At 45.7% G+C, this 20,090-nt stretch overlaps 1 protein-coding gene across 1 annotated transcript; it reads left to right on the top strand.

Annotated features, from left to right (window-relative positions):
* Positions 1-83: 83 nt before the first annotated feature.
* Positions 84-19,612, top strand: mical1 (microtubule associated monooxygenase, calponin and LIM domain containing 1). Its single transcript, XM_062390962.1, has 24 exons — positions 84-241; positions 4,118-4,407; positions 5,355-5,562; positions 5,981-6,088; positions 6,213-6,308; positions 7,174-7,329; positions 7,786-7,886; positions 8,033-8,290; positions 9,068-9,183; positions 10,404-10,530; positions 10,944-11,022; positions 11,106-11,253; positions 11,944-12,146; positions 13,447-13,553; positions 13,782-13,844; positions 13,955-14,282; positions 14,863-14,924; positions 15,355-16,141; positions 16,224-16,342; positions 16,415-16,522; positions 16,675-16,768; positions 17,059-17,152; positions 17,410-17,483; positions 18,415-19,612. Exons 2-24 carry the CDS (start codon positions 4,150-4,152, stop codon positions 18,609-18,611), a joined length of 3,891 nt encoding a protein of 1,296 aa, XP_062246946.1. The 5' UTR covers positions 84-241; positions 4,118-4,149; the 3' UTR covers positions 18,612-19,612.
* Positions 19,613-20,090: the final 478 nt, after the last annotated feature.

Raw genomic sequence — 20,090 nt, forward strand, 5'->3', positions numbered from 1 at the left:
AACGCGCACACACACACACGTACACTCACACCTGCCCTCCCCTCGTCACGTGCTCTCGCGCTGCGTGTTAGACCAGAACATACCGGAAGCAGCTCATCGCTCTTCTCGCGCGCTGCTGACTCGCAGGTGAACCAGCGCGCGACTCTTCTCACCTGTAAACACAGGAGGACACACAACATGGACCCGGTGCCGGCGGGAGCCCAGTGAACCCCCCCCCCAGCCTCCATCAGACCCACGTGAGGTAAAGTCTCTCAGATTCTGCTCGTGTGTCCGCGTGTCTTCTCTCACACTCTGGTGTTGGGCTTCACTTTGTGTGTTGAAGTGTGTTTTGGTCTCAGTTCCTCCGTTTGTTAAATACACAAATATCTGAGGTCCTTGTTTCTCTTCGTCCCTATATGTGTCGTGTGTGTGTGTGTCTCTCTGTTTGTGAGTCTCTCTGTTTGTTTGTCTGTGTGTTTGTGTGCATCTCTGTTTGTGTGTGTCTCTGTTTGTGTGTCTCTGTGTGTATTTGTGTGTGCGTGCTCCTGGTTACAGCAGATCAGCAACACATCTTCCTCCTCATTTCTCAGCCTCCCCACATTGTGTGTTTAACAGGGCTCCTGTTTAAATGGTGGTGGAGGCGGATAAGTCCAGGAAATTACTTCTCTTTCTGTTTTAGTGCCTCTCAGTGTGTGTGTGTGTGTGTGTGTGTGTGTGTGTGTGTGTGTGTGTGTGTGTGTGTGTGTGTGTGTGTGTGTGTGTGTGTGTGTGTGTGTGTGTGTGTGTGTGTGTGTGTGTGTGTGTGTGTGTGTGTGTGTGTGTGTGTGTGTGTGTTTTTGTACCTGTGTGTCCACAAACCCCCTCTGGCTGGAGACCAGTGTTTGGATCCAGACCCACTTCTCACATGTGTAGTAACAAGTTGGGGTCAATCCCGTCTGATCCAGCGGCTCTGAGGCAAAGCGGGTCGATTCCACTGTAAGTCCCGGTGGTTTGTGTCTGATCCTGTGCAACACATTCCTGCTGCAACTTGCCTGCCCCTGCTCATCCTCATCACAATTGCTTAACAGCAGTCAGATGATGTTGACTGTGTGTGTGTGAGGTTGTGTGTCTGTGTGTGTGTGTACCTTTGACACAGATTACATCTAAGCAGTACGACCATCTTGTTTCAACCACTGGAGACTAGTGTGTACTTTCTGGGGGGGGGATTGTGTGTCTTTCAAGCTGGTTGACACAGTTGATATAGCACAGAGTATAAATACATCACAGTACAAATACAGTAGCTTCCTTCAGAGTGAGATGAAAGTGTTGTGTGACCGTCTGAGGTATTTTTAGTTTCTCAGTTGACAGGTTGTCTTGTGTTCAAACGCCTCGTCACACTTGATAAACGTTTGCTTATAGACTTTCACCCTGATCCAAGTTTGGATTTATGATTTCAGTGTTGGGACAAATGGCTTAAATCATTATATATACAAGTAGAATGACTCAGTACAGACAAACCTCTGCAGAGACACAACAACTCCTTCAAATTCAAAAGAACAGTTCCCCAAATAGCAAGATCTCTCACTTATTGTCTGGGGAATCTGGGAAAATGTCAAATAAACAAAATGTCACAATGTTAAAGAAATTCGAAATAAGTTCTGGCATCCAAACCTCGAATTTCGGGACAATCGGACCAGTAGTTTTTACGTAATCCTGTTCGCTAATAAACAAAAGCCAATGAAAACAGCTTGGCAGAGGTTATTTATCTTAATCTGGACCAAAGTATGTGTCATATCCTCGACTACACTGCTAAAAGTACTTCATAGTCATCAAACCTGTTTTTACCTTTCTGGATCCACGTTCTTTTAAACATTCCTGGTAGAGTATCAGGTTTCTAGATCTATTTTTAACATAGTGGCTGAAAAAGAAGATCTCTCTATTAAAAACATAAAAATCCGCTAGAATCAGAAAAACTTTATTGATCTTCAGGGTCTCGTCACAGTTGCTCCTGCCAAGAATAGAAATATATACAGACCAAGACAATATCAATATATCACTCAGTTAAACTAGTTAAAGGTTCAGTGAGTAGAATTTAGTGCCATCCAGTGGCGAAGTGTTATGTTGCAGCTGAACACCCCTCACCCTAAAAATGTGCGATAATGCAAATATAAATGATAGATGGTTTGTATTTATATGACGTTTTCTAGTCTTGTTGTTCACTGAACACTTTATTGTACAGTTTGGTTTGTTTCAGAATTTTGTGTAATTCTCCGAACAAATAAACCATCAGGGTTGAAAACATAACCTCGTGGGAGGAGCTAATATCAGACTTTTTAGATTTCTTAACCTCGTTAGAAATGTTCAAAGATGGAAAATGTTCGCCCGAGCTGTTGTGTCAGGTCTCAAACAAACCTCCCGAGTCGTTGCATATGGATTTATGGATTTAGGTTATAATTTAAATAATTTAGAACCATTCACAACAGAATGAGGAGCAGTAAACTAGGGGAGAGTGAATATCTACAGACAACGGTGGCTTGGTAAATGTGAGGGAGGAATGCTGGTCTTAATAACAGTTTCAATGCAGTTTCCAATCATGTACACACACACTCACACACACAGACACACACACACACAAGCAGAGTCATGTAAACACACGTTGCAGCGGCCTGCGACTGTAATTATAGCCTGCGTCTCAGGTGGAGAGCTGAACGCTGCAGAATGAGCAGCCGAGGGCAGCGGTTAGTGTTGTGTGTTCGTCAGGAAGCGATGTGCCAGTTTGTTACAGGAAACCTCAGCTACGCCACAATACACACACACACACACACACACACACACACACACAGTTCACCCTGATGCAACGTGTGAATGTGAAAGCGTTTCTTATGCTGCAGCCACTAAAGTGTTAAATCATGGTGAAAATGCAGCGTGAGACTAAAGACTGACACCAAAGTCACTTGACATTTGGACATGTGTGTGTCTTTGTGTGTGTGTGCTAAAGGAGTGGTGCTTTAAACAGACAATTCATTGTTGTGATGTTGATTTTAAAGATTAGTCTTTAAATGGTCACTAATACACACAAGTGTTAGAGCAGTTTGACTGTGGATTTACAAGAATCTGTCTTTTCTTCCCCTGGTGACAGGTAACAAAGTACATTTACTTTGCTACTGCGCTTGGGTACATTTTTTGTAAATTTGTATGAACCTGTACTTTCTACTCCACTGCATTTTTACAATCATCAGATTAAATTTATTTGTATAATCGATATTCACAAATCCCAGTTTGCCTCATAGGGCTTAACGAGGTGCGACGTCCTTGGCTCTTAACCCTCAGCAAGAAATTGATATATATATATATTTATTTATTTAATTAATAGACCAAAACAAACACAATTAAAATACAAACACAAAATCTCAAATCTTGGCTGAAAAGGAGCAGAATGAAGAATGTAAATATTAAAGTAATTTGGATGAGAATCTGGTCCAATCAGAGCGAGCGGGAGACATTAGACCCCGCCTCCTGCAGCAGCAGCAGCATCACAGGTGAAGAAAATATACAAATTAATTGTTAGTAGCAGCCACTAACCAATTGTTCACTATTTCTAATGTTTTGAATATTATACTTTGTCTAAATGACACATGATGGTTCAACACATTAATCATCAGCTGTCTGCTTACATTTTTCTAAAAGATATTTTTATTAATAATTGGTTAAACGTCTCAATCAAACCAGCCAATCAGATTTTGTGTTTGAAGTGAAACTCGACGGTTATTTCAGCTCGAACATGTGGAAGAAGTTTCTCCCTGTTGGTTTCAGCCATGTGTTTTCATTCTACCGTCTGAGGCTAGCGACAGGAACACATCCCGAGGCCGTGTGTGAGGATGACACATCGGCTGTGGGCGGGCGGTTCGCTCGTAAAGGGGAAAAGATAAGAGGAGCCACAGAGAGCACAAGGGGGAAGTGGGTAATGACTCAGACGACCAGGTGACCTGAAGTCTTAAACTGTACATCAGGACTGTAATTAGAGAACATGAGGAGGGGATTTACCACAGCGCAGTGGGGAGAAGACTCACAGGGCTGGAACACCTCTATACATGAAAACAACAGCAGCAACAAGGAGTTTTAAATCTCTAATACTATGATTTAACCTCCTCTTCCTCAGTTCACACACAACCCCACCTCTCCTCCTCCACCATGGCGAGCCAGGACCCTGTCAACCCTTCACATGCTGCGTTTGACCTCTTCGTCCAAGCCCCGACATGCAAGGACGTGAAGCATCACTTTGCTGAGCTGTGCAAGCAGCTGGACGTCAACCCCAGAGAGTTCAGGACCTTCTACATCAAGGTGAAGGAGAGGCTGAACTACTGGAGGGCCAAGGCTCTGTGGACAAAGCTGGACAAGAGGGCGTCTCACGCAGATTACCAGCAAGGAAAGGCCTGCACCAAAAACAAGGTAAACACACGATGAGGAATTCAACCTTTACTTGTTGCCTTTTTGGTTTGAAAACATTTTACTGTAATCTTGTTATTTTCATGATAATTTGATTGACAGAACCAGTTATGGTGAGATTATGTGTGGGAAAGTAAACATACAATACGTACACAGGGAAATCTAAAAATCGAAATAGATTAAAATAATATATTCAGTGTAACCAGGCCACACATTGAAATGCACAGATAGAAATTAGTATCCTTCAGTCAAACTAGTTAAACCTGATTTGAGTTTTCTGAATGAGTCACTGAAAACTGTCTGCACTTCTTATGAAAGCACATTTAAATCCACTAGATCCAGACTTCTATTTGCATCAGCTCAAAGTTGAACACACTCATTGATATAAACCTCCGTAGATACCAGAGAAGCTCAGAGATATTTTTTTTATAATTCAAGAACATGTTGAAAAACGCAGATGTTGAAAGGAAGTAGAGAAACATGTTGGATCTGCTCCCTGATGTGGATTTGCACCAACCTTTCAGAAGCTCTTCTCTGACGTAGACCACCTCCTTCCACCGAGTTTCACAGAAATCCGTCCTGTAGTTTCTGCATAAACTAACAAACTAACAAACTAACACAGATAAAACATTAACTCCTCAGCGAAGGAATCATTAACTGTGAAGGGCAAATTAATCTGTTTTGTGTTTTGCTGCTGATGATCAGATTTAAAGCTCATTAATATAAATATGCAACATTTTTAAATTATCACTATTTGCCTTCAGAGGCCGTTAGAGCGATAATTAGTTTTGCTGTCACTCTATTTGGCCTTCAGGGCTGTTTTTAGAAACCTGAGTCATCCCCCGGCTCCAGGCTCTCCTCACTCTCGTTGCCCTGCAGGAGGATATAAAAAAAAAAGTTTTCCCATTTCTCCCACTGGCATCGTTTCACGTCCTCCTCCTCTCCCCCAGTGTCTGGTGTTGGGCGCCGGGCCATGCGGGCTGAGGACGGCCATCGAGCTGGCCCTGCTCGGCGCTCAGGTGGTGGTGCTGGAGAAGAGAGAGTCGTTCACCAGGAACAACGTTCTCCACCTGTGGCCCTTCACCATCTGCGACCTCCGCGGGCTCGGAGCCAAGAAGTTCTACGGCAAATTCTGCACCGGCTCCCTGGATCACATCAGTGCGTGAATAATGACTGTTCTGTTCTGTCAGCCGGCTCCGGTGCTGCTCAGAGAAACGAGCGTTTGATCCATTAGCTGATTAATCCGGAAAATCTGTCTCCAACTTTTCTGCAACTTCTTTTTTTAATGTCATCTTGTACGTGTCTGATGGAGGTGGCGGATTTAGAGAATGAGGAATGTGTCTGGCATGTCAAATAGTTCGAGAGTGGAAGAAATCTTTAATACACTTTATTGCATTAACATGATCCCTCCTCTTATGAATTTGGGTTTTAAAGATTTGCTACATGTGTGAAAACATGAATTCATATATTCTAATGCAAACCAATGATGAGAATCAAAACATTTTGACCAGCTGATGAATAGTTTAATCTATTTTCTTCGACACTATTCAATTTGAACATTCACATGTGTTTTCAGGCATCCGTCAGCTGCAGTTGGTTCTATTGAAAGTGTCCCTGCTCCTCGGGGTGGAGGTGCACACGGGAGTGGAGTTCCGGGGCCTGATTGAGCCCTCAGGGGAAAACGGTACCCCACATTTCCTCGTTGTGCTCTGGCATCATCATCATCAGTTGTTGTTTGTGTGGAAAGCTCTGACATGTTGTTATAAAACCCGCTGAGGAGACATTAAAGTTCTTTGTGTTCCCGACAGGTTGGATGGCCGAGCTGCAGCCGGCGGCTCATCCTGCTGCGTCCTTCCAGTTCGACGTCTTCATCTCTGCAGGAGGAGGCAGATTTGTCCCCGATGGTGAGACAAACAAAAAGAATGTCTCAATGTCTTCGGTTCTGGCTGTGGCAACCAGGGCATTCAGCTGTGGTTCCAATACCAATACCTGAAATGCCTGTGATGCTTTGGGGCTGGGCACTGGCGAGTACACAAATCTAAACACAGATCGGACTTCCTGGAATTCACTTTGTCTCCACCGCCCTAAATCAAAAAGATCAGGTTGTTCCAGCTGAGTCAGGTGGAAAAGTAAGAGCAACATAAAGACGAGGTAAACATGGCTAAACAATCAGAGCAGGAGAAAGAAGAGAAACTAATGGTTCAATAGTCAGTGGTTTCAAAATGACTCTGTGAACCAAGTGGCATCAACAGAATAAGTCTGGAGACATTTTTTGATTTTTGTTTGTTATTTACAAGTTGAGTACGCAATGGGAATATTCAAGTGAATTTTAAGTACATTACTAGCATCAGGTCCGATACTGCTGACAATGCAAGTTATTAAAACACAGATCTGATCAGAAATCATTTATTTTTTGTGGCAGTGACATTGTGCTTCCACGTGCATGTACTGTTTTTAGAGCAGCGAAGAAGAGGAAGTGTTTTCCGGCAGTGTAACAAACGTCAAAGTGTGATGCTAGAAAATCCCATGACTGAAATGGTGACAGGTACCATGTGCATGACTTCAGTTTAACACTTCCCACAGAGTTGGTAGCATAAAAGTGTTCAAAAAAGTTTGCGATGGAATCCGATTGGTTCTCGGTATCAGCAGAAACACAACGTCCAGATACTGGGTTGAGAAAATGATATCAAATCATCTCCAGGAACTTCCTCTTAAAGGTTTTTATTCAATAAAGAGTTTCCTCTCTTTCTTCTTTCCCCAAACTCTCAGGTTTCAAACATAAGGAGCTGAGAGGAAAGCTCGCCATCGGCATCACGGCCAACTTCATCAACAGGAACACTGCGGCCGAGGCCCACGTGGCGGAGATCAGCGGCGTGGCACGAATCTACAACCAGAAGTTCTTCCAGGATCTGCTCACAGAGACGGGTAAGAGTCCACATCTGGAACATCTGCAGTGGTGTTGAGCAGAAGAGGACAAGTTGAAATCATCTGTTTTAATACAACAGCTTGTAAGGGAAACATGAATTATGATGAAGTCACTGAACCATAACATTTTCTATCAGGAAAACGAGTGCTGCCTTTTGCAGTTTCATTGTCGCTGTGTTGTGTAGCGCTGGACACTCCAGGCAGGAAATGAGTGTTCACACTGTCGGGGAGGGGGGGGGGGCAGCAACACAGCTGTTAATCTGTGTTCAAATCCTCGGTTAATTTCCTGTGACAGCAACAACCCATGATCCTCCGACCCCCTCATTTTGAAATAACTCCACAGGAATCATGACTCAGCTTTATATGACCCTGATCATTTGAATGAAATACCAACCTGCACCCCATCGTAGAACCAGTAAAACCAGTAAATGGCTCTTCTCCGTTTTCTCATTCCAGGTATCGATCTGGAGAATATTGTCTACTACAAAGACGACACCCACTACTTCGTCATGACCGCCAAGAAGAAGAGCCTGCTGAAGCAGGGGGTCATCAAACAGGTGAGAACAGCACATCCATTACCAGGGGAAAGCTCTCATTGGCTCGTATACAGAGAAAGAAAGAAACTCGATGGATGGATCGGCCAGGCAGGCGCTCGGAGGGTGAAGAGACAAACAGCCAATCAGCTCCTCCTGTGTCTCTGCAGGACTCCGGTGACGCCGAGGAGCTTCTGGCTCCGGCCAACGTGGACAGCGAGGCTTTGAACCGCTACGCCCACGACGCGGCCCACTTCTCCACGGGCGGCCTACTGCCCGACCTCCAGTTTGCCAAGAACCCGAACGGCGAACCGGACGTGGCCATGTTCGACTTCACCTGCATGCACCGCGCCGAGAACGCCTCCCTCGTCAGGGAGAGGAGGGGCAGGAAGCTGCTGATGGGGCTGGTGGGAGACTGTCTGGTGGAGGTAGGGGGAGACGTTCTTCTTCTAATGTTGTGTTCCTCTCACTTTTTATTGTTTGTGTGCTGGACGTTGTGTTTCATCCCACCTGGTTTATCTGCAATGGAGAGTTTACGTACTTTATTATTTCACGTCTGTGGTTTATTTGTAAATTTGACTGATTTCCCGATCGGGCGTTATTTTTTCCAAACATTGCTTGTCGGCTGTTTCAGAGTCTGAAAAGCAACCGACACACAAACAGCTTCTGAAAGATAACAACTCTGTTTCGCAGCAACAAAACAAACATTGCTTGTCGGCTGTTTCAGAGTCTGAAAAGCAACCGAACAGCTTCTGAAAGATAACAGCTCTGTTTCGCGGCAACAAAAAACATTGTGATTTAATCTGAAGACAAATTGCCAAACAGGAAGTGGCTCTATGAATGTGGCGGGTCGGTCCATCTGTATCTGTGTCGATATGATGAACTACAAATGATATGATTTCGTTTGGAGGCGGTGGTTTCACCCGGGTGGTCGACCCCGGCTGGAGGTCGTCTGATGACCTTCGAGAGTCACTGCTCGTCTGTTGATTCAAACTTTATTAATATCGAGCGTATCTGTGTCCAAATTGAAGCAACTCGACACTGAAACACTTTGTGGAATTATTAGGAAGATACGATACTGTGCTAAATTTAATATAATGGCTCCGATATCGATTTTCTCTCAGCACGAGTCCCTGGTGCTCCACTTAACAGTGAGATTGTCTTAATGTGAGCTCCTGCCCTCCGGTCTCTCTCTCTCTCTGCAGCCGTTCTGGCCTCTGGGAACTGGCATCGCGCGGGGCTTCATGGCTTCCTTCGACACCGCCTGGATGGTGAGGAGCTGGGGAATGGGAGTCCCACACCTCAAGGTCCTGGCTGAGCGGTGAGCAAGTTTCACTCAGCTGTGCACAATGTGGACGGATCAGATTTCCTGAGGAACGCGGCAGGTTTTCATGACGTAGCTGCAGCCTCTTTCTTCACTGCTGCTTTGTTTCTCACCACCTACACTGACTCTCTGCTAACACAGGAAATCACTCCACTGGTCTTTATCTCATTTTGTGCAATGAAGCATTTAGAACCAGATATTTTACTTCTGTTTTATGGAGTTATCTTATTTATATAAAGCTGTTTGTTACTTTGCTCTGAGGAAGTTGCTCATACTTAATATACTTTACGTACGTAATTAAAAAAGAAGTGAAAGTATTCTCATCAGTTCTCTGTACAGTGAAACTCACATGTTCTATTATTAGTACTGGGTTTGGTTAGTTAAACTGAAATAAGGATTCTGACTGAGAATCTATTTTAAGGGTTTTGGCAGAAAAACTAAAGTCAATGATTTGAATTTAAGGCCTTAAAAGGTCATAAATATGTTAAGGTAGTTTTTAATTATGTTATGCATCGTAGTTTGTTGTGTCTCCATGTGTTGTAGTTCTTTTCTCAAACATACGCTTTAATAAAACTACAAACGAGAACAACATGGAGCTGATAACTGATCATTTATCTCAGTCCATCTTTAAAATGCTTAAATTTAACCTGTTACCTGCACAAACACAGTTTTTATGAGTTTTCTTGAAACCTATTAAAATAAAGTGTCTCTGTGGATCTCATCAGCCCCCCCCCCATCCTGAGAGAATTAATATGATGAATAGTTGTTTTGGTCGCGCGGCCGTTAAAAGGATTTTAGTTCCTTGATGAGATTTGACTTCTGGCGACTGCAAAACAAATGTTTGACACTTAAAAACAGGAACATAAAGATGATATAAAATGTGTAAATAGCGGTATCGCAAATGTACACAATGTAACATAAGCATATAGATGAATTTCACAATAAGAGCTTTATGTGAGGAAGAATTTATTAGGTATACGTTATACAAATAATGTGCAAAATGACATTTTCATCAAAAATAGTGTAATAGTGAGTAGTTTTAAGACCTTAAAATTTTTTTTTAGCATTTATTTTTGACGTTCTGAATGGTGTTACAGAATCTGACATTTACCACAAAGTTTAAAAAAGTAAGCATTTATTTAGCTCCAGTCAGTTTTATATCAGTTCTCTGTATCTGGCTCTAACCTCCTGTTTTTCATTCCATCATAACTGTGCAGAGAAAGCATTTACCAGCTCCTGTCTCAGACCACACCTGAAAACACCAGCAAAAACTACGCTGGGTACAGCATCAACCCCAAAACCCGCTACCAGAGGATCAACCTGTCCTCCATCCACACCGGCCAGGTCAGGACCGTCCTCCGCTCTTCAGATGAGACACGATCTCATAGAAGCAAAGCACGGCTCAGACCTCGGCCTCCTTATGAAACCACATTTAGATTCTCTTGATCCAGTTTTTATTTGGATCCGCACCAATTTCACACACTCGTGATATGCCAGGTTTATTTATTTGGTTTTAATCATGATTCATATTTTGAGAAATGATGATTTGAAAGTGAAAATCCTGGACTTGCCTCAAACTTATACAGTTAAAAACATATCCTCCATTTAAACAGGTGTTCATCACTTCTTGGCCTTTTATATTATTTCCAAATATGACAATAAACGCCTTTTTATGTGATTTATAAAATCCTGCTGTGTGTTTGTTGAACTCTGAGCCTGTGTCTCTGAACATATTGTCTAATCTACTTCTCACTTAGGTGCAGCACCTTTACGATGTGGATAAATCCCAACCATCCAGCAAGAAGCAGAAGGACAAGGGTCCTTTCATGCGTCACGGTCAGCTGCTCTTCTTTGGTCTTTACTCATTTTATCCATGGGGAAAGTCTCATAGATAATCTGTGTTTTTGTGTCTTGTTCAGATTCGATCCGTGGTTTTGAGGAGTTGTTGAAGTGGTGCCAGACTCACACGGCCAGTTACGAGCACGTGAAGGTGAACGATTTCTCTCAGTCCTGGAGGTCGGGCCTGGCTCTGTGCGCCCTCATCCACCACTTCAGACCCCAGCTCATGTGAGTCGCTGCCCCGACACGAGCGGACGGGCCACCAATGACACACAGTGCCGCCCTGTGGGATTTGGGGCCCAATATGCTGATATACTTTTAAATATTTGACTTTAAAATGTATTCTGTGTTTTATTTCTTGAACCTATAACCAGAAATAGCAAATGAGCAAATTGAGCAAATTCTGACATATTCACAGTCCAGTAAAAAAAACTACAGAACTAAAAGATAAAGGAAAACATAACAGTGGGTTTAAGTGTCTTTTGTCATATATGTAAATATATTTATATAATCTAAATCCTTTATTTACTCCCCTGGGAAATAGATGTTTAGTGAAGTGTCATCACACGTTCTCACAATGTTAAAGAACGGGAAAATAAAGTTCCTGGCTCCACAGCCTCATCTAAGTCTGCACCAATAATTAACGACTTCCTTTCCAACAAGTAGTTTTTGTGTAATCCTACCTTCAACCTGCTGGATGGGTTAAAACCTCCTCGGTGGAGGTTATAAGTTCACGTTTGTTTTCCATTGAGTCATAAATCATCCACTAAAAACATTTGCTCTCACACGTTGAAAACATTCTTCTGTTATGTCTTCTATGTTTAGTTCCCTCTCCCGGGTTTGGCCTGGATGTTGATCTAAAGCGAGGTGCCACAGTCTGTATCACATCATAACCACTTCCCTCTTTTTCCTCCACAGCGACTTCAGCTCCCTGGACGAGTCCAGCGCCGCTCACAACAACCAGCTGGCCTTCGGCATCCTGGAGAGGGAGCTGGGCATCCCCCCCGTCATGTCTGCCAGTGACTTCGCCAACAGCGGTCAGATAGACAAGCTGTCCATGGTGCTGTACCTCACGCAGGTGCAGGACGCCTTCACCGTGCTGGCCAAGGATAAAACTCTGGGTATGTGTGATGGACACAACAAATTCCTCCTTTTGCTTCTTGTTGTACGTGATTGGTGCGTTCGACTTTACGTGGCTCTACATAGCGCTGACCTAACGTGATGCTTGCTGGTTCGAATTTGGTACAACTTTACTGAGCGCTACAAAACCCCACTGTGTCACGGGACCTGAAAGCATCGCAGCAGTGGTTCCCCTCCAGCTGTAGCTCGGTACTGTGACAACACAACTCTGCCCTGATTGGCTAAAAGCTTCATAATCGATTCTTAGCTTTTTATTCTTAATTTTTCTCATCCGTCACAAACCAAACTTTTCTGCTTTGCCACGATATTAAAAACAACTCAGCATTCACCTTTTTACCAAGGGTTCTGATAGCTGTATTAAAAATCAACCAAATAAAAATAAACACGTTCCCTCACAACAATTCATTAACTAATTAAAAGTATTTAATGTCATTAATTAAATGATCTGCAGCTTCAATCTTACATAACTGGGTTGCTAGGACACTGCGTGGCATTAACACCACCTTCAAAGATGTCAGGTGTCCTCCCACTGAAGAGAGCAAATCACTGCTGTCTCTTTAAGAGCCCGTTACCCAGAATGCATTGGAGTTAAGTGGCCAGTGTGCACAGATCCAGCCTCTGCTGGTGGAGCTGCTCTCCTGCACCACGGCAGAGCAGGCAGCCAGTCAGCGAGCTGCTCCGGGGCTGATGGAGCTGCTCTCTCTCCTTCGGCTCACCCTGCACCCGACGACCATTTGCTCTCGGCTCTTTGCAGCAGAGGTATTTCTTTACCCACTGGCTTTGAGGAGTGAGGAGTGTGTGCAGCGTAAATGAGCATGCCTGGGGTGGGGGTAGGGGGTGGGGGGGGGGGGGGGTGGGGCAGTGAATGAGCTGAAGTGGGTGTGATGCACTGAACGCTGTGTGATGCTCTGCTGCTCTGCCTGGGATCCGCTGACTGACGTGAGGCAGGAGGGAGCTGTCCGTCTCCTGTTACCTTATCTGACTGAGTGGAGGAGTGGGAGTGCTGGTCAGAGCAGCAGTTGACGAGCCTTCATCTGGTTTCAGCCCAGTTCAGCTCCTGCTGCTGTGATGCTGCAGAAAATACAAATACCAGGGATTATTAACACATGTGTGTTACCGACAGGAAAAGGTGAAGCTGGAAGATGCAATTAGAATATTCCAAGCAGCTGTTTGCACAGCTGTAAGTAGGCCAGCGCTGGTGGTCACACGCCTGCAGGATCTGTCTGTCTACTTTAATGTTGAGATGAAACTGAATTTGATGAGAGTGACATTCTGTTTCAGACCCGGCTCGCTTCCTGCCGCCTTCCAAGACGCTGAGTCTCTCCCGGACGCAGACGGCCGTCTTCTTCCTGAGCAAGCTGAAGCACAACTCTCTGCAGAGACGCAAGGTACGCCCGCCGTGAGCGGAGGTCCCTGTTTGCTCAGAGTAATGAGAAAGATAAAGATATTTGTTCCAACACTGTGGCACGGCAGCTGGAGGTCACGTCTGGGGCCTCGGGCTGAGTTCTCGAGCCTTCGGCGACTCGCATGCCCGTTTGGGTTCTGGACTTGTCACCAGATATGAGACATAATCAGGTCATGCAATAGTAAATAGAGCTTCTGATTGTTCTCTGCAGGAGAAGCTGGCAGCAGACAAACCAGCAGGAGCGAGCGACACAAGGATGGAAGATGAGGACAGAGTGAGTTTTGTTCTGCTGCAGATTCTCACTCCCACTTCTTCTCATCTCATTTTTTTGCTAATTCTGTTGATGCTGAGTTTAATTTCCGGCCTTGTGATCTTTTCCAATAGACGTTGGTTCCTGCTGTGTCCCCTGAGCTCAGTCCCACGCCTGCTCCTGCTCCTGCTCCTGCTCCTGCCCCTGCTCCTGCTCCTGCTCCCATTCCTTCTCCCTCTCCTGCTCCAGCTCCTTCTCCTGCTCCTGCTCCTGCTCCCGCTCTCGAGCCATGTGCCGTTGGGTCGATGCCGAACAGCGACGGCTGCTACTTCTGCGGTCAAAGGGTTTACGTGGTGGAGCGCATCAGTGCTGAGGGCAAGTTCTTCCACCGGAGCTGCTTCACCTGCCACCGGTGCAGCATCACACTCCGACTGGGCGGTTACACCTTCGACCAGGCTACAGGTAGAGACTCAACCCAACAACCATTCAGTCTGTTGCCCTGAACTGTCTCAGTGTCTGTGTTTGGTGTAATCTCTTCTTTCACAATCTATTCTCCCTCTATTGAAACACCCGTGTTGTTGAGCACAAAACTATACGTGACACACGGCCAATGATAACTAGGATTTCCAAATACTGCAATTCTGTGATCATTGATTTGTTGCAAGACAAATCATCATGATATCTGCCCAACTGAAGATGGAAAAGTAAATTGTATTAATATTAAACGCATGCACTTCATTGGGCCTTCATCTGTTCACATGACACATGAGAAGCTGATAAAATGAACGGTTCTCCAGCCACACAGATTTCTGGATTCTTACTCAGATGAAACTCTTGTATTCCTTGTATTTCTAAGTGTCCTCTCAAAGCCAGAATAATTTGTTCCAACCCCCTTTTTATTTATTTATATTTGTGCAATTAATAATTTGAGACTCTTTTTAAGTGAGTTCCCATTTAGACCAACACGAGATAAATGATTTAAGAAAACTTCAGAAAGCCTTGTCTCTGACTTTTGGACGTATTGTCTGTGCCGTCCCCTCAGGGAGGTTCTACTGCGAGCTGCACTCTGAGGATCTGGTGAACGGGGCTGAACCATCTCGTCAGGTGGGTCACCGGGCGGGAAGCCGTCCTGCTGCCGGCTGCAGCCTCATGTTGACTCCTCAATGCTCGTGTTACACAATCTTCTGTTGTACAATATGTCATCCTTCTGCTGCCTGGTCCGGTGTCACAGGCCTGGGGGGGGGGGGGTACTCCATCACAGCAGACGTGCATCGCTGTAATGAAAATGTGTTGCTTCAGAGCGTGAGTCGTCTGAGGAGGGCTTCATTTTACATTTGGATATTTTGATCTCCCCCATAAAGGATCTTGTTCGACCGCAGTGACAAAGCCAATGACACGATTTCCCCTTTGAATCTGGGATATTTCTTTCATATTAATTTAATTTAACCAGAGGGTTTTATGTTCTCATAAGTCATTTAACAATCTTTATCAAGAATTCATTGATTGAATGTCTTTGTGCTGTTTCTCCAAGCAGGAAGGCCAAGCAGTGGACAAAGGGACGACTGATGAGAACGGTCTTTCCAGTGATGATTACACACTGTCTCCATCGGACGAGGAGTTCGAGCACACGTTGGACTGTGGCCCCTCCTCCCCTGCACCGTCCAACCTCTGTGACGGGCAGGAGCGGAGCACACGTGGATCCCAAGGAGAGTCCAGAGAAGCTCCTGCAGATCCTCCTTCTGAAGCCCTGGTGGCAGCTCCCCCCGAGGAGCCCAGCGCGCCCTGCCCCGTCCCCAAGCCCCGCCTCTCTCGGCAGCTCAGCCCTCAGTCCCCCCCTCCAGTAGCCAAACCTCGCACAATCCACCTCTTCAACCCCTCGGCTCCGGAGACTCCCTCACCTGCCACGCCCACCAAGGAGATCTCCAAGGCAGCGCCCGACTCCCGACCCAAGCAGTCGCTGCGGAAGCTGCAGCTCACCAACGAGGAGAAGAGCCTCCTGGTGAATCTTCAAAGCTTCAGCGTCGACTCAGACTCCGAGACCCCCGGAGGCTCCTCCTCCTGCTCCTCTTCCTCGGCGACGGCGGGAGGTCCGAGCCCTCCCAAACCGGGGGGCCTGGACGGGCAGGAGGAGGAGGGCTACTGGAGCAGCAGCACCACCGGGCACATGCGGGAGAAGAGGAATCGCCGCTGCTTCAAGAGGAAAGAGTTGCCGAGCGGCCAGACCAGAGAGCGATCAAAGTTCTCCCCCTGGAACCTCTCGTCCCCGAGGATCAGCAGAGACACGCGGCTCAGTGTCCACGTCAATCGTCCAGGGAGAGTGGGTGAGTTGAGGAATGAAGAAAATTCGAGATCTTGAGTCACTCTGGGTTCATGGTTACATCTTCGGTTGTGTTTCAATCCCAGAAACGACCTTCAGACACGTGCACAGCGCCTCGGAGGAGGGAGCCGATGGAGATGATGACGAGGACGAGGACGAGGACGACATGTTTGAACAAGATGATATCGACCTGTACGATGAGAAGGTAAGAAGAGGAATGGATCTGATGTTGTACACTCTTCCACTCAGAACATGAACTCATCACCTTCTCTTCCAGGCGCCGCCGTCGGACCCCGTCGAGGCCGAGAAGATGGAGTTCATGAAGATGAGGACGCTGGAGCGACGAGCCAAGACCAGTGAACTACAGCGATTGCGTAATGCACAGGTCGGTGTGAATTACAGCAACGCCCCCCCCCCCCCCCCCCACCACACACACACACACACACACACACACACACACACTGTAAACTCTGGAAATCGAATGAACATCTTTGCTCGAGTGCTTTTCTAACTCGCTCTCGTCCTTGCGGGTTGAAGTCGATCCAGAGGCGACTGGAGGAGATCGAGGTGACCTTCAAGGATCTGGAGGATAAAGGGGTCGTGCTGGAGAGGACTCTGAGAGGAGAGGCTGGTAAGAACCACACGCTAACAAAACATTCAGGATTTATTATAAGGGCCTTGTTTGTTTACTTTTAGGGACTTTTAAAATGTTTTCCTTTATGAGCCGAACAGTTTAAACAGATTTTAACCAGATGTTGTGTTTCCTGCAGCCACAGGACATCAACTACTGCAGTTTCTAGACTCTGTGTCACATTTTAAAGCCTCCTGCATCATTTCAGTCACACGTGTGGAAGCACTTTGGTTTCTGTTAAACACACTGAAGACTGAACTGTGCTGCTCCTGTTGTTTCTCCTCCTCCAGGCAGCAGCGACTCCCCCGACATGATCGAGCATTGGATCCAACTCGTCCACGAGAAGAACGCTCTGGTGTCTGAGGAGTCTGACCTCATGGTGGCGTGAGTGACTCACTTGTAAACAGTCGGTGCACAGTGAACTCCTGTCTCGTCAACACTGGGGAACACAACACAGCTTTTGTGTGCGTGGCAGAAGTGGCCCGGCCGCCAGAGCGTCCATAACATCAAACTTCCGCCTCAACACACACTGTGTTGTGTGTTCTCAGCCGGTGTTCAGACTGTATTTGTTGTGCATCCTTTTGCGATGACTTGCTTCTGTCGTTGTCGTGACTCAGCCGACGTTTGTGTTTCTCTCCCAGGTCTCGACAGCTGGAGCTGGAAGACAAGCAGAGCATGCTGGAGCTGGAGCTCAGGAAGTTCATGGAGCTGAATGGTGTGTGTGGTTTTTCTGTGCGCTCATGAAAACACGAGTTGTTAACGCCTGTTGAGGAGGCCTTTGGATTCTGCTGCAGAGCTGAATACAGTCATTGTGCAAGTTAACATCAGTGAACATAACATCATCTCTGTCCAGGGTGTGATATACAAGGACCATTTCATTTCAGACATTCTTCTCTTAACGTAACCAGTACTGAGTAACACTGGCTCCTGCAGAGAGCGCTGCATTATGGGATGTTTGTACGTCGTGAGGATTGTGCATTTCCTCGAGTCTATTTATAGTTTGGCAGGTTCACACTTTGCAAGTCCGTCCTCAAAACATTATTCAGGCGCTCGTGTGTGTATCCAGATCCTTGTGGGTCATAAAATCCTTAATTGTAAAGTTAATGTGAAGCTTCAGAGTCCAAACCCAGTCAGTGATTTCCAGTTACTGTCTCTCAAGCACCAAACTCCCTCATTGTGATTAAATCAAGTTCCAAACCTCAGTGGAGGAACTGAACCACCCCCCCCCCCCCCCCCCCCCCTCTTGATTTGATTAACTCACGCTGGTTTAGCCTCATATTAACTGTCGGCCCCTTAAATTCCATCAAGCTGCATCTCACTGCACAAACTCATTGATAAATATGTCCGTGGATTGATTCTCTGAGATCTCACGACGTAACGATAGAGGAACAAACCTCCTGGATCAGAACCAGCAGTTAATCGGTTGTTTCCTGACCCGTATCGCCCCCTCCCACCTGGTTCACTCTCACTCTCTGTGCAGCAGATTGTCAGTTATCCTGCTAAATAACAGACAAACACAAACACATGTGAAGCTGATAAAGCTGGGTGAGGCTGAGGGGAGCTACAGATTCAGGAAACACCCTTCCTGTTGTTCTTACATGTTGGTCATGGCTGCTTCAAAGTGTGTACTTGTGTTTCTCCGGCAGACAAGACGCAGGAGCAGGAGGTGGAGGAGGAGCGGGTCCTCCAGCAGATGATCGAGGTGGTGGACATGAGGGACTCGCTGGTCTCCTTCCTGGAGGAGAAGAGGCTGAAGGAGATGAGCGAGGAGCAGGAGGCCTTCTCCATCATGGAGGCCAGGCGGCACTCCAAGGCAGGAGCTCAGGTTCACTGGGCATCATAAGACTCTCCCCCCCCACAAACACACACACACAGACACACACACACACACACACACACACACTCGTGCACATGCAGTATGGACCTGTATGTTCACAGAAGCAGACGCTCTCTAATCTGCTGACTTGAAACCTTGAGACTCAACTTTTTTGCGAAGCCAAAGACGCTGCAGAGTCAGAATCCGACCACAGGCACTTCCACGGCGGTGAGGACCCACATCCCCGGCTGAACGGGAACACTCCGGCCCCTAGGGGGAGACATAACTCTGCAGATCTGAGGAGTCCACACACACACGGCTCTGGGGCGGCAGAGTCACAGGATCTTTAGTGTCGGCTGCACCGTTGAACAACCTCCAGGAAGCAGATCACGTGACCCGGCCTCGGACCTGATCTGTAACACACTGGGTCACTGTGGGTTCTACAGAGGTTGATGTTTTGAATAAGTACTGTTGTACACCCAGATGTAATATAAAGTACATATCATACTTCTATTATTATTTGGTATATCGAATAGAAATACGATTAGAGTTTAAAAAGTTATAAGAGTTTAAATATTAGAATTATTGCAGTAAAATCCGGTTATTCCTCATTTTAGTTTCTTATTTTTGAAGGTTGCTGGATTGTGTAGCACTTCCTGCTGTTTGCTAGTCCTCCCCTGATCACAGGTCACACTCAGGGGTCAAGGGTCACGGCCTAAGGGGTCAGAGTCCAGGTTCCACAGATGGATTTGCACACTCGCCTGTTTTATTTTTTACTTTTTTGTAGGTGGAAGTGAGTTTTACGAACACAGGCAGATTGTCGCTGAACGTAAAGGAGACGAAACTGGTTCATCTATTTATAAATTTATCATCTGCAGGTGTTTCTCCTCGTGCACAGGCAGATCGACCACGATGGAGACACACAGCAGTTTGGTGATAGTTCAGAAGGAGCCATATGGATTTATCGCTCGGCTGCCATTTTGTGCCGCAGCACTTCACATTATAACAAATAAAGATCCTGCACTTTGCTGTTTTTCGTTTTCTTGTCTCTGATCATAAGTGTATAAAACATGAACACAGGAGAATCATCAGAGGTGGAAGAAATATTCAGATTAACTTTAAAACTTTCCCAACATTCCCCTAATCAAACTATTTTTAAATTCACTAGATGTGGATTTATATTTGGATCTGCACCAGTTCACTCACAGGCCTGTAAACATTCATTAAATCACTGAGTTATCCTCAAAACAAAGAAACTCATGAGTCACAAGCTCCTTGAAAGAAGAAACAGTAAAACTCATTTTGTACTTTTACTTCTGATATTTAAAGAACATTCTGCTCACATTACTTTGAATTATTCACCTCGTAGTTGAATATTATTACGTTGTGTTGTTGCTACTTTCTTACCTTTGGTTGTGTTTTTCTTTTTGTTCATGAGAACAAATTGACAGAGTGTGTGTTTGTGTTTCAAAACAAACGCAGCTCAGTGCATTCACAGAAGTTGAA

Source organism: Platichthys flesus, chromosome 7, assembly GCF_949316205.1.
Source record: "Platichthys flesus chromosome 7, fPlaFle2.1, whole genome shotgun sequence".
Taxonomy (NCBI): domain Eukaryota; kingdom Metazoa; phylum Chordata; class Actinopteri; order Pleuronectiformes; family Pleuronectidae; genus Platichthys; species Platichthys flesus.

Excerpts from the sequence above, each read along its gene's own strand:
- mical1 (XM_062390962.1), top strand. The coding sequence starts at position 4,150 with ATGGCGAGCCAGGACCCTGTCAACCCTTCACATGCTGCGTTTGACCTC. Across the intron at positions 11,254-11,943 it reads CACTTCAGACCCCAGCTCAT|CGACTTCAGCTCCCTGGACG; the intron begins GTGAGTCGCTGC and ends TTTCCTCCACAG. Across the intron at positions 16,343-16,414 it reads TCGACCTGTACGATGAGAAG|GCGCCGCCGTCGGACCCCGT; the intron begins GTAAGAAGAGGA and ends CTTCTCTTCCAG.